This window comes from Dendrobates tinctorius, unplaced genomic scaffold (assembly GCF_039654945.1).
Source record: "Dendrobates tinctorius isolate UK_male_01 unplaced genomic scaffold, ASM3965494v1 ptg000243l, whole genome shotgun sequence".
Lineage (NCBI taxonomy): Eukaryota > Metazoa > Chordata > Amphibia > Anura > Dendrobatidae > Dendrobates > Dendrobates tinctorius.
In genome coordinates this window covers 8096402-8109860 of record NW_027361910.1, presented here as the reverse complement: position 1 = coordinate 8109860, position 13459 = coordinate 8096402, and the positions used below count along the sequence as shown (strand labels likewise).

General features: G+C 42.1%; 1 protein-coding gene across 3 annotated transcripts in view; it reads left to right on the top strand.

Moving 5' to 3' along the window:
• PIWIL1 (piwi like RNA-mediated gene silencing 1) overlaps positions 1-13459 on the top strand; it is a 376145-nt gene that overhangs the window by 328797 nt on the left and 33889 nt on the right. For all 3 annotated transcript variants that reach the window (XM_073557066.1, XM_073557067.1, XM_073557065.1), the window contains one exon: positions 6982-7085. In XM_073557066.1, coding sequence (XP_073413167.1) covers positions 6982-7085 — 104 coding nt within the window. The remainder of the gene's footprint in view (positions 1-6981; positions 7086-13459) is intronic.

Here is a 13459-nt window from a genome sequence, read left to right as displayed (position 1 = left end):
TTACGCGACACGTATAGCATATATAGCACCAGCAGGTCATGGGAGACAAGGTTCGGATGCCAATCCTATTGCTTATACTTCAGTCTGTCTCTGCTAAGAACTCTGCCCGCCCTCTGGGTTCACAAATTCACAGCTCTGCAGGAGCCAGACATCATCTTAATGTGTGCACTGTTATGAATGAGTCACCGAGGAGGAAAAAACAAAAAGCAAGCTAAGCCCAGAAAACCGGAGAGGTTGGTAACTAGCGGATTGCAGACCCCTGATCCTATCCACAACAACTAGCAGTAGCCGTGGAGCGTGCCTACGGTGGTCCTAGATGCCTCGTCACAGCCGGAGACCTAAATAAGCCTAAAGAGAGAAGGGGAAAATCTAAACTGCCCCAGAACAGACCCCAAAGCAATAGACAGCCCCCAACATGTATTGTCGGTGAAACAAGATGAAAACACAGACACAGGTAGAAAGATAGCGAGGGCCCCATCGTTTGCTCAGCCTAGCTAGAAAGGACAGGAAAGAAAAGCTGCTGTCTGCAATCACGCAGAAAACCCTGCCAAAAAGAATGTCCAACACGTCTGATAGAAAAAGGCCCTGAAGTCGCTAGACTTCAAATCACTATATCAGCACTCAGGTATATTCTGAAGACAGAGCAAAAGAGATCAACTGGTCAGAGACAAAATGGGGATTCAGCCCAGTCCCAGCCAGGGCTGGCTGAACACAAAAACTAAGTAAACCAGACAAAAACTCATATGAACAATAGCAGGGAAAACTTAGCTTTAGGAAGGCAGGAACCAAACTGGAAACCAGGAGCCACACTCAGGAAAAATCACCAGCAAGAAACTAGGGAGTAGGCTGCCTTAAATCCAGTCAGAAACTCCTGATGTCCAATCGCAGTCCTCTTCCTCAGGTGGCCGGTCTCTGCCATTTAGATCAGCTTCATTACTTCCCTTCACCAACAGAGGGAGTCCAGATAGAGAACTCACTACTCCTCTGTCAGCACAGCCAGCTCCATAACCCTCACCAGAAGCCAGAGGCAAACCCGAAAATGAGCTCACAACAGTTCACCCCTGACAAATTTACATTTGGTAGCGACACGTCTTAGGTTATGGCTCCATGTCCTTCTATTGTACTTCTGTTATATTAGTATCTATCAGTGGGATGCCTATTGGTACAATTCAGATCTATTATTATTGGACTTTGTTGTCATTTTGCTATCCATACCTGATACAACTATATGTTTACATCTCAGCAGGGTTTGGGGTGTTTTGCATACTATTACTAACTTTGTTCATGGTGTATATATTTTCTATGCCATTTTTGTGACATGTATATATTTTATCTGATGTTTGACATTTTGTTCTTTAAATCATATACATGTATTTCTTTTTTACTTTGATACCTTTGCTTGTTATTATCCAATCTCTGGCATGTTTTACCCTCTATATTATTATTAATCCTTTTTTAGATACATTTTTTTAGGACTGCGATTTTATTCTATATTACTTACCTGTTTGGTGGGGCACATTTATGTTTATAAATCTACTGATAGAATAATACAGACTGGGACTATTATAATAAAGACTGGGACTATTTTGTCCCTTTTTTGCCCATTGTCACTTTGTATTTGCGTCCTTGTGCTCTTTGAAACTTTTTGTTTCAAATAAAGCCTTTTTATTGTTGTGTGGGTGTGCACCATTCTGTGTAGCACTCCTCTTTAAACTTGCATACTTTCTTGTGCAGTTAGCATTAGCACCCCAATCCCCATTTATAGGGGCATCTCACAAAATTAGAATATCATCAAAAAGTTATTTTATTTCAGTTCTTCAATACAATTTGTGAAACAAATATATAGAGTCATTACAAACAGACTAATCTATTTCAAGTGTTTATTTCTGTTTATGTTGCTGATCATGACTTACAGTCAATGAAAACTCAAAAGTCATTATCTAAGTAAACTAGAATACTTCATAACACCAGCTTGAAAAATGATTTTAAAATCCAAAATGTTGGCGTACTGAAATGTATATTCAGTAAATGCTCTCAATACTTGGTTGGGGCTCCTTTGGCATCAAAGTGGCATGGCATGGAGTCGGACCACTCTGTTGCACTGCTGAAGTGTTATGGAAGCCCAGGTTGCTTTGATAAAAGCATTCAGCTCGTCTTCATTGTGGGGTCTGGTGTGTCTCATCTTCCGCTTGTCAACACCCCATATGGGGTTAAGGTCAGTCAAGTTTGCTGGCCAAACAAGCACAGTGATACTATTGTTTTTAAATCAGGTATTGGTATTATTGGCAGTGGGGACAGGTACCAAGTCCTGCTGGAGAATGAAATTTCCATCTCCAAAAAGCTTGTTGGCAAAGGGAGCTTGTTGGCAGTTCTGTAGACTGAGCTGAGCCTTCACAGGCAGGGTCCTCGCACCTTCTGTACTTGTTTGTGCCTTGTTTTGCTCATGTTTATTGTACTTGTCTACATTTGCCCCGCTCACATGTAAAGCGCCATGGAATAAATGGCGCTATAAAAATGTATATTAATAATAATAACCAGAGGCTGGCAGACTTCATCTTCCCGCCCTGGTCCTCTCATCGAGAAGCCGAAGTTGCTACCAGGGCTGTGGAGTCGGTAAGCCAAACCTGCGACTCCGACTCCTCAATTTCGCTTACACCGACTCCCACATATGTTGCTTATATTTAAGTGAAAAATTTATTGTAGTACAATGTGAACATCAGACATTTAATCATTTTTATGATACAATAATCAAGATATTTAGATAGAACATAACATAATATATATTTATTGGAATACAACTTTAGAACACAAAAAAATAATAAATTGTAAATATGTAATACACTATGTAATATCGATTTTATATATATATATTATAAACACTATGTAATAAACTATGTAAGTGGCAAAAAACAGTTTTCAACAAAAACATACTAATTAACATTTGTGCAGTCTATGAATTTGTTCCAAAATAGAATTTCCTCCATCAGATCCTCCTTCATAGATGACCTAAAATCTGACCTAATAATTTTAAGGCCAGAGAGCAACCTCTCTACACTAACTTGGGTTGGAGGCAAAGCCGTAACCACATAGGCAACATCTCTAACAATTTCCGGGTATAAAGGAATTGCCTCATGCACAGTCAGTTTTGATGAACGGTTGAATTTTTTTATTTCTTTGAGAGCAAGTGAAACATTTTACTGAAATATGGTCAATCTGCTTGCTATAGGATACAGAGTGAAATCTTTTTCCTTGCGGCAACGCTTTGCCTGCTCCATGTCATCCAAATACTTGTCAAAGTCAAACTCCTTATCTGATGAGGATGAAGATATGGCAGCAGTAGCACTCTCAGGACCCAAGTCCTCTTGCACCTGGCAGTCCTATAGGCCACTCATCCTAACTGCTATCTCAGTCAGAGCTTCTTTTCCTTTAGTAAGCTGTTGATCATCAAGCAGTATACAATGACTTGAGTCCACATAAACAGCTGCCAGAAAAATTTTATTTTCCAATAGCTGTGTCTCTCTCCGTTTCATTGAAGCAGAAATGCCATCTGCGATTAAACCTTCTTTTTGGGACAGGCAAAATAGCAAGTTCTTCCACTCCCTTATGAAAATGCCAGGAGTTAAATCCTCAGCTTGTAATTTTTTAGTCATGGTAAATGGGTGATTAAGCAATTCCTAATTCAGCCACCTGTGTACATTGACCTTCATTTAGGGTTACCTGAGGGTTCGCCATAGAAACGGTTTTAGTTCAAGTAATCGCTCAATCATTAAATAAGTGCTGCTCAACCGAGTGGCTTGATCAACAATTGCCCCTTTCACGTCTCTTAAAGATGGAATCAATTTTAGGGGTTCTGGCGGCAATAACCAATTTCTTCCATTGAGATTTCCAGCATGTCCCTCTTGTAGACTATCTCTTATTGCCAGCTGCAGCATGTGCACAACACAGCGCATGTGATGAATGTGAAAGTGTTTTGAAGCAGCTTCAACAAGATCATCTATTTCTAAAGTATAATTTTGCTGTTCTTCTGTTGTAATATGTTTGTTACATGAACAGCACTGTGGCCTTCCATCTCAAACATACTGATTCCTAAATTTTCTTCTAGCTGTTGTTCATTACGCTCATTCATCAGTTTAATTGTACTTATCATGCCTGAAGCATTGTCCGGTACAATAGCAAGAACCTTTTCTTTTTTGAGTTCGTAATCTTGCAGAACTTTTTCCACTAAGGCCTGGAGAAACTGGCTGCTGTAATGAGCTTTAGTATCTTTTACTGCCAGTGTCTTGGTAACAATTTCTTTATTTCACAAACATATCGAACATTGCGTGTGCAGGCAACCATTTTAAGAAACATGAAAGTGTCTTTTGAGAGTCTTTTTAAGATCTCCCTTTTGTTTAATGGCTTCTTCAATCACTAATTTTCTAATACTTTTTCCAGAGAAACATCAAGTTTGTGGGCCATTTCTCCATTAAGAGCTGTAAAAGCTGGTCGTGCAAATAATGATAATGGTACACCGTCCTTCACAACAAGCTGTATGAGCTGTCTTTTAAACATATCTGCTGTCCTTGTTACAGTAACTTTGTCACTTACAAAATATCTTGTTAATGATGTTTGAGATGCTCTTTCCTCCTTTGCCTGGCAGGAAGTGCTGGGTGCGGGTTTCTTGGTGCTGCTGTTATCTTTGTCAGTCACAGCTTTGAAAACTTCTGGGTAGAAGCGTTATAAATGTCTTTTTAGATTGGAAGCTCTTGTAGGAGCATTTTTATCACTGCCTGAGTATGCACTAATTTTGGCATCACAGCATTTGTTTTCCTCCGGGTCACTTGACACACAAAATATTTTTCATCTTGAGTCACTGTGAAATGCTCAAATACAGCTGACTTCATGGGAGCTTCTTAGATATTTTGTAGTCATATAAATTCACTCTCAAAATAATTTTGTCCTATAAAATAATGTATATTATAATTCCAGCAAAAACAGGGGAGAGACTGACTAAAAAAAATCCAGAAAATCACATTGTATGATTTAAATAATATGCATTTTATTGCATGAAATACGTATTTGATACAATAGAAAAACAGAACTTAATATTTGGTGCAGAAACCTTTGTTTGCAATTACAGAGGTCAGACGTTTCCTGTAGATTCTGTTTCTCTCAGTTGAAGTGTAGCTATGATTAAAAATTTCAGACCTCTCCATTCTTTGTAGGTGGGAATCGACAGTGTATGAAATACATACTTTCTCCACTGTATAACTTTGGATGGAAATAAAACAAACTTTGCATAAATCAATAGTACAGATGACAAATATAAAGTTTGTAAAATATGTTATTAGATAGCTTTACTTTGAATTTCCAATCTCAGGCTTTTCTTGGGGTACAGCTCACTAAATGCTTCACAGTCAATGAAGAGGTGAGGAGGGAGGGAGCAAGTTTGTTGTGTATCATACTCCAGGAACAAAGAAGTTGATAACAGAGCTAATAACTTGATGTTTTGGCTTCTATACCTATACAAGTCCACATATAAGTCCTCATCAATCCTGTTGCTGTATTTTCCCTGTATATTGTATAAAAGCTAGCTTCCCAAAAGTATATGTGCTCAAAGAAAAAACAATCAAGCATACAGATAGAACATACGGTATACTGGACTATTGATTTATGCACAGTTTATTGAAAGTTTAAATATGCTTTAAGAAGGAATTACCTTAATCTTGGTATTCTGTTCACTCTAGCAATTCTTCTGAGATGAGTGCAGGCCTTCCTTCTTTCTGAGTGTGTTTACTTTGTACCCTTGTCTGTAGAGGAGGAGCTTCACTGGTGCTGGAGTGCAGCACTAACTTATCTCAGCTAAGACAAAGCCTAGATCCTCAGGCTACATTCACTCCATGGGCGTACCCAGGATCGGGGGCAGACCCTCATACTGTTCCGCAGAACCTCATATACACACCTCAGCTGCTGCAGAACCTCATACTGAACGACCCTACACTTGAAAATAAAGCCTGCACCTTAAGATGATGTGGTGAATGCAGTCTATTTATTCCAACTATCAATTGATGATGTGTTACTGAAGACGAGCAATGCCTGTCCTGGGCGACCTTTTGGGCAGCTATGAGGTGTACCTGACTGGTGCTAAAAAAAAAGGAGTGTTAGTCTGTGTGCTACCCGGCTTTCATTCTTTTTGGTACAGGACAGATATGGATAAATGGATGGATAGAGCAGATTTCTAATCTTCTTTTGCTATTGAAAACATTATGAGCTCAAAAACCTTTCAGGTGATGCGGTTTTTTAAAAAGCTGATCTGCTTTTGCAGCTGAAAAACGTATCCTCAAAAACGCTTTGTGTGAATGTAGCCTTAGATCAGGAATAGAACAACCATTTATAGGACATTTCATAACTTTCCCAAATTCCTATGAAAAAATATTCAGCACATTCTGCATTGAACTACTGTACCAATTTATTATATATTTTAGGAGTGTGAGTCGGTCCATTTTATTCCGACTCCACCAAAATGAGCACCAACTCCACGACTCCGACTCCACAGCCCTGTGTAAGCGGAGCTGGTTGTGTTATGCAGTCACCTGTCTTTTTTGGAGCACAAAGTTTTTCTTGTCCTTGAGTGAGAGCAGATCTATTTATATGTATTTTATGTTTTTTAGTGATGTCGCCGATTCTATTTCTTGTGAGTCACATAATGTTGTGTCATAGGTCTTCTGCAGCCAATCATCAGTTGCTTCTTCTTTTACTATATCAGCAGAGTTGATGTCCGTTCTAGCAGAATATTGATGAGCTGCAGCCGCTGATTGGTTTAATCAGACCTGTAATGCAACAATATCACGACCCGCCAAGAATTGCATAGGCAAAATTGCTGAAACGGCTCAGGTTTGGTAGGCATTTGGCCCCTGATGTGGTTAAGCAGGAGTTGTCTAGTCTAAGGCCATCCAATAAAAGTGGATTCGATAATTGTCTTTTTTTTATTTTAATGTTTAGCTGAAAGAAATGATGATTGTTGGAATTGATTGCTATCATGACACATTGGCTGGAAAAAGATCTATTGCAGGATTTGTTGCCAGCTTGAATCAAGGGATGACTCGGTAAGGAAAACCTACAATCGATAGTGAGAGAGCATAAGCAAGTTTAGTGTTACATAAAGCTTTGAAAATGTGAAAGTCTAGTTGCAGCTAAATGAAACAAGTGTCTGCAAAAAAAAAAAAAAGGTCCATTTTTACTGTTTAATGAGTAATTGAAGCTTAAGAAAAAAAAAGTCTGCATGCGAGAAAACGGAAGCCACACGGATGATAACTATAAGGCTATGTGCACACGTAGCGTTTTAAAACGCTTACTAAAAACCGGACTCCTTCCCAGAAATCGCGCAGTTTTTTACTCACGATTATGATCGCGATTTTGCCGCGATTTTCGCGTGCGATATTCAAGCACTTTCCAAGCGATTTGAAGCATCGCTTGGAAAGTGATTGACAGGTTGGTCACACTCGTCAAACATAGTGTTTGACAAGTGTGTGCAGGTTTTTACTATTGAGGCCGCCTATGCGGCATCAATAGTAAAAGATAGTATGTTAAAATGCTAAAAAAAAAATAAAAAAATCGGTGTATATTTACCTTCCGGCGTCCCGCGCTGCCATCCCGGGCCTCAGCGTTCCCAGTAATGCCTTGCGAGACCTGTGATGACGTAGTCTCGCGTTGCTATAGCGATCTCGTGAGACCACGTCATTACAGGGCCTTGCCGCAAGGCATTACTGGGAACGCTTAGGCCGGGAATGCATCGCGGGATGCTGGAAGGTAAATATACACCGATTTTTTTATTTTTTATTCTTTTTTTACAGGGGTATGGTACCCAGGGCCTGGAGGACAGTCTCCTCTCCTCCACACCGTGGGTACCAACCGCACATGAGACGCTTAACTTCCCGCATGGTGGGCATAGCCAAATGCGGGAAGTAAGCGATTCTCATGCATTCCTATGGGTGCGGAATCGCTGCAATTCTTTGCGATTCCGCACAAAGAATGAGCATGCTGCGATTTTTTCCGCGATGCGATTCGGCCGCGGAAAAAAGCGCAGCATTAGCACAGCATGTGCGGAATGCCATAGGAATGCATGGGGGGCGTTCTGTACACGATTTTTAAGCGTTTTTGCGCCGAAAATCGCGGCAAAAACGCTTAAAAATCGCTACGTGTGCACACAGCCTATTGGGGGTGGTGGAACCACTAAGCGGTGGTGCGAGGAGAGCCTTGAGGGGTGTTACTGGGTGTGCACATGGCTCTTCACTAGAGTACCTGATGGTGTGTTTAGGCATGGCTCCCAATGGTCAACAGGTGCTAGTCCAGGACATACCTCAGACCGCATGGCTGCTGACTCCCAAGGAACATTTAGCTGGAAACGCCTGGTAGGAGAATACAGCTGATGCAGGTATGGCTAGAACGCCGGAACCACAGATGCAGATGTCTCTGTTCCCTGAGGAAGTAGCATCCACTTCCAAAAGGAATTGCTTATTATTGTCTGGTCGATGCAGCACAGGAGCTGAGAAGGCCTGTTGTAAAGACGCAAATGCTTTCTTTGCCTCAGGAGTCCACATCATAGGGTTGGCCCCCTTGCGGGTCAGGGCAGAAATAGGAGTAGTTCAAGAGGAGAAATGCAGAATAAACTGACAGTTGTAATTCTTGAATCCAAGATACCATTGGATTGCATCAGACTGTCAGGACGGGGCCACTTCAAGACGGCGGACACCTTCTTGAGATCCATTTTCATGCCAGATGATGTACCCAAGAAACGGGAGAGAAGTCTGCTTGAAGATGCACTTTTAATACTTAGCTTAGAGACGGTTCTTCTTAATCTCTGCAAAACCTGGCGAACATCCCTCCGGTGTGAAAGCAGATCTGGCGAGAACACCAAAATATCATAAAGGTAAACAACCACTCACGTGTAGAGGAGATCCCAGAAGATGTTGTTCACCAGTTATTGAAATACTGCTGGGGCATTAGAGTCCAAAGGGTATTACACGATACTCATAATGGCCATTGCATGTATTAAAGGCCATCTTCCATTCATCTCTGTGGCTTATGCGGATCAAGTTATTCGCTCCACGAAGGTCGAATTTCATGAAGACTCTGGAGCTTTTAAGACAATTAAACTTGGAAATGATAGGCAGCAGATATTTATTATTGAACAGTGAACAGTCCTTTTTCTTTACAAAGAAGAATCCTTCTCCATCTGGATAAATCCCTGGTAAGATTTTCTTTAATATGCTCAGACATGGCATGGGTCCCAGCCTGTGACAGAGGGTAGATTCGAACCCGTGGAGGGGAAGTGCCTGGAAGAAGATAAATAGGGCAGTCATGTGGGCTATGAGGTGATAGTGTCTCAGCCTCAATGTTTACCAAAATGTCAGCATACACCCAGTATGCAGCAGGCAAGTAAGGTAAATTAGATGGAGGAGCAGGACTAAAGGGATTAGATAACTCTCGTGGCACTGCTGTGCCTAACGGAGTACTTCTCCAGATCTCGAATCCAAGACAGGCTTGTGTTTTAGCAGTCATGGTAGACCTAGAAGCAGAGGGTGAGACAGACCCAATAGCACATAGAGAAGAATCTTCTCTGAGTGTATCATTCCTACCCAAAGTTCCACAGGCTCAATAATGAAAAGAATGGTCTCGAAAAGAGTTTTTCCATGCACCGAAGAAACCACCAACGGATCCTGTAGACATTGGATTGGAATTTGATACTGCTCCACAAAGGCCTGTTGAATTTGATTACATGTAGAGTCTTGATAGGCTGACTAGACAAAAAGTATGTTGCAACAGGAAACAGATACTGCCAGAGTCAGCGATGGAGAGGAGTAATTTTTGCCCAGGGTGGTGTCTCCAACAAGACCCTAGGCTCTGGAGTCTCTCTGGGCAAGAGCGGATTGCATGCTCAGGACTGCCACAATAGAAGCATGGCAGGCATCCTGACAATACATCTTCACCAAGTCAATTTGCATGGACTCTGGGGAAGGTGCCTAAGCTGAGGCATGCAAGCTGCATGATCGGCCTTTGAGTCAGGCACACAGGTTTTCTCTTGCAGATCACCTTTTTGGAATGCTCCCAAAACGTGATGTCGATCCGAGTTGCCAGAGAAACCAGGTCATGCAGTGAGGGGTGTATATCATGGCCAGCCAGTTCTTCTTTGATTCATCTAGAAGGTGGCCACCAGAGCCTCATTATTCCAGGCGAGTTTGGACAACGGTACAGAAACAAACAGTGTACTGACCCACTGTGAGGTTTCCATGACGCATTCTGAGGAGGGAAGATGCTGTGTAGCAAACATGGCTGGGTTCATCGAAGACCTTACAAAAGGTCTCCAGAAAGGACTGGAGATTAAGTGATTGATCTTCACCAGTGAGATGGGACATGATGAAAGCCACTTTGGCCTAATCTGAAACCAACCGATGAGCCAATAGTTAGAAGTACAACGTGCACTAATTGATGAACCCCTGACTTAGGGGAGGGCCACCGCCATAGCATGTAGTACTTGACAGACTGGGTACATAGCTGGCAAGCTGATGGGTCACAGCTGAGGTGGTTGCAGGAGGTGCGAATGTGGCCGGAGTTGTCAGTGTATCTATATGGGTGGTTACTGTCCGCAGGTAGGAAAGTATTTTATCCTTCTGGTCTTTCTGGCTGGAGACCTCCTGGTAGAGGTCTGAGATAGAGGAAGTCTGATAGGCAGTTGATTACATGGCCTGTTCAAACTGTAACAAGAGTGATGGAACCACTGTGCAGTGGTCCAAGGAGAGCCTGGATGGATATGACTAGTTGAACACCTGACTCTTCACTAGATGGTGGGGTTAGGTTGGCTCCTGATGGACACCAGCTGCTACTGAAGGACAGATTTTGGGATGCACGGCAGCTGACTACCAAGGGATAGGTAGCTGGAATGGCCCAGTAGGAGAGTACAGCTGATACAGACAGGCACAGCTAGAATGCAGGAACCACAGATGCATATGTGTACATCTGATATACAGATTGGCGTGGCAGGTGCAGGCGGGTCCGGCTGATAACTCAGACTGGCACGGCAGGTGCAGGCGGGTCCGACTTGTATACAGACTGGCACAACAGGTGTAGGCGGGTCCAGCTGATATACAGATTGTTAAGGTAGGTGCAGGTAGTGCTGGCTGAATTACAGACTGACAAGGCAGGTAATAGCAAGGACTGACAGAAACAAGGCAAGAACCAGCAGGTAGGGTTATGGACGGGCACACACTAGTGGGTAGTAACCGCCAGATACCTGAGAACTAGCCAGCATGCTTGGAACAGACCAACAACATTGCATAAGCACCTCCATGCAGGTGGAGGTGACTTAATTAATAAGTGTCTCCCAGCCATTGGCTGGGGACACTTTAGGACTGTGCGCATCTCCTTTAAGGAGGAACTGCACACGCCCTAAGCACAGTGCCGTGTGCTGACCCTAAGCATCCGGAGAGGAAGTGCAGACGGGAGCCACAGCGGTGAGTGGAGTCAGCATCCCTGCCGGGGAAGAGGAGAAACGTGCAGGATGTACGTAACATGCAGGGACGCCAGCACTCCAATAACAGATATACAGAGCAAAAACGGATGAAAAATCAAGATTCATAACACTAATTAACAGTGGTCTGTTTTTTCTCATGCAGACAAAAAAAAGTACATGTGAACAATGTCTAACACATTCTGCTAGTCTAAAACCAATATGGTTGGAAATAGTCTATTTGTATTACTTTTAACAGCATTGAGTGCATAATAATCTTTATTTAACATGTTTGATTGTATTTCAAGGACTGGAAAGTGATGGCTATCCATTGTAAAATTGTTGCTTCTTAAAGCCTGTTAAGACTATTGTATTGTGCTTAAAGGGAACCTGTCAGCAGGATTGTGCACAGTAAACCTACACACTTTATTTTCAGTTTTTAGTTAATGATATGCTTGTGCCCCAGGGCTGCTTCATGTGGTACTCTAAATAGGTATTCATAATATTCATAATGTAGACTGCTGACAGGTCACTGATCCTTTAGTGACCTGGCCCCTAGCATAATGAATACCTCTATATAGTGAAGGAGGGGGGGGACCTTCTGCAGGCAGGTGCCAGTCGTGGCACCTGCGCTGCAACATAATTGCATGTTTAATGTGTAGTTACTACGTGTGGTTGAGCTTTTCCTGTGGTGTATAACAAAAACAAAAAAACTAACTGCACGGCGGGCGCCATTTTTATCAGCTATCGGTGTACATAGCTGTGATCCGATAGCTGCTATTGCGCAGGCAGTGCCATCTTACTGGAGAAGAAAAAAAAATTCTACTCCAAGATGGCGTCTCCTGCGCAATAGCAGCTATCGGATCACAGCTATGTACACCGATAGCTGCTATGGGGCAGGTGCCATTTTTTATTTTATTTTTTATTATAAACCTCAGGAAAAGCTGAACCACTTCTAGTAACTACACATTAAATATGCGATTGTACCAATGAACTGTTTGTACCAAGGACTGTGACAAGAACAAGGGGGCATTCTCTTCGTTTGGAGGAAAGACAATTTCTGCACCAGCATAGAAGAGGGTTCTTCACGGTAAGAGGAGTGAGGCTCTGGAATTCTCTTCCTGAGGAAGTGGTGATGGCCAACTCACTGAATGAATTTAAGAAAGGAATGGATGCTTTTCTTGTGAGTAACAATATAGAAGGTTACGAATAACATAATATTATAGGTAGATGGTTGACCCAGCTTAGGGGAAGGAATTTTTTTCCCTATGGAGAAAATTGGCTTCTACTCCGTGGGTTTTTTGCCTTCCCCAGGATCAACAATGCAGAACAGCTGCACTAAAAATAGGCTGACGGACATAAGGTGTTCCTTCAGCCTTCAAAACTATGTTACTATGATTATGTTCACTATGTACAGGTATTCATTATGCAAACTAGGTGGCAGGTCACTGAGTGATCTATGACCTGTCATCAGTCTGCATTATGAATACCTAATCAGAGCACCACATGAAGACTCATTAACTAAAAACTGAAAATAAAGGTTAAAAAAAACACATGACGAACGTCATCAACCAAGGTATCATTTTAATCTGTATAACGGCATCGACCTGACACTGTATATAGGGGTTACTGTGCACAATCCTGTTGACCGGGTCCCTTTAAGGTGGTGTTCCAGGGAGATTAAAAAAAAGTGTACTAATCTTGCACTCATAAACTATAAAGATGAGATGCCCAGTGCACTTTAATTACCTTTATAACCCTTGTAATTTGTGTGACAGGACCTTCTCACTGCTTCCCCACTCCCATCTGGGACATACATGGGCTTATAACACCAATGCTGTCCTCTGCCTCTTCTCTTTGTATGACACATGTCAGTTTACATTATGTACTGTTATGGGTTGTATAGCAGAAGATCACAGTGCCTATTTGCATTTTCTTGTTGACATGACTTCTACTAGAAGGGAGCACGCCCTC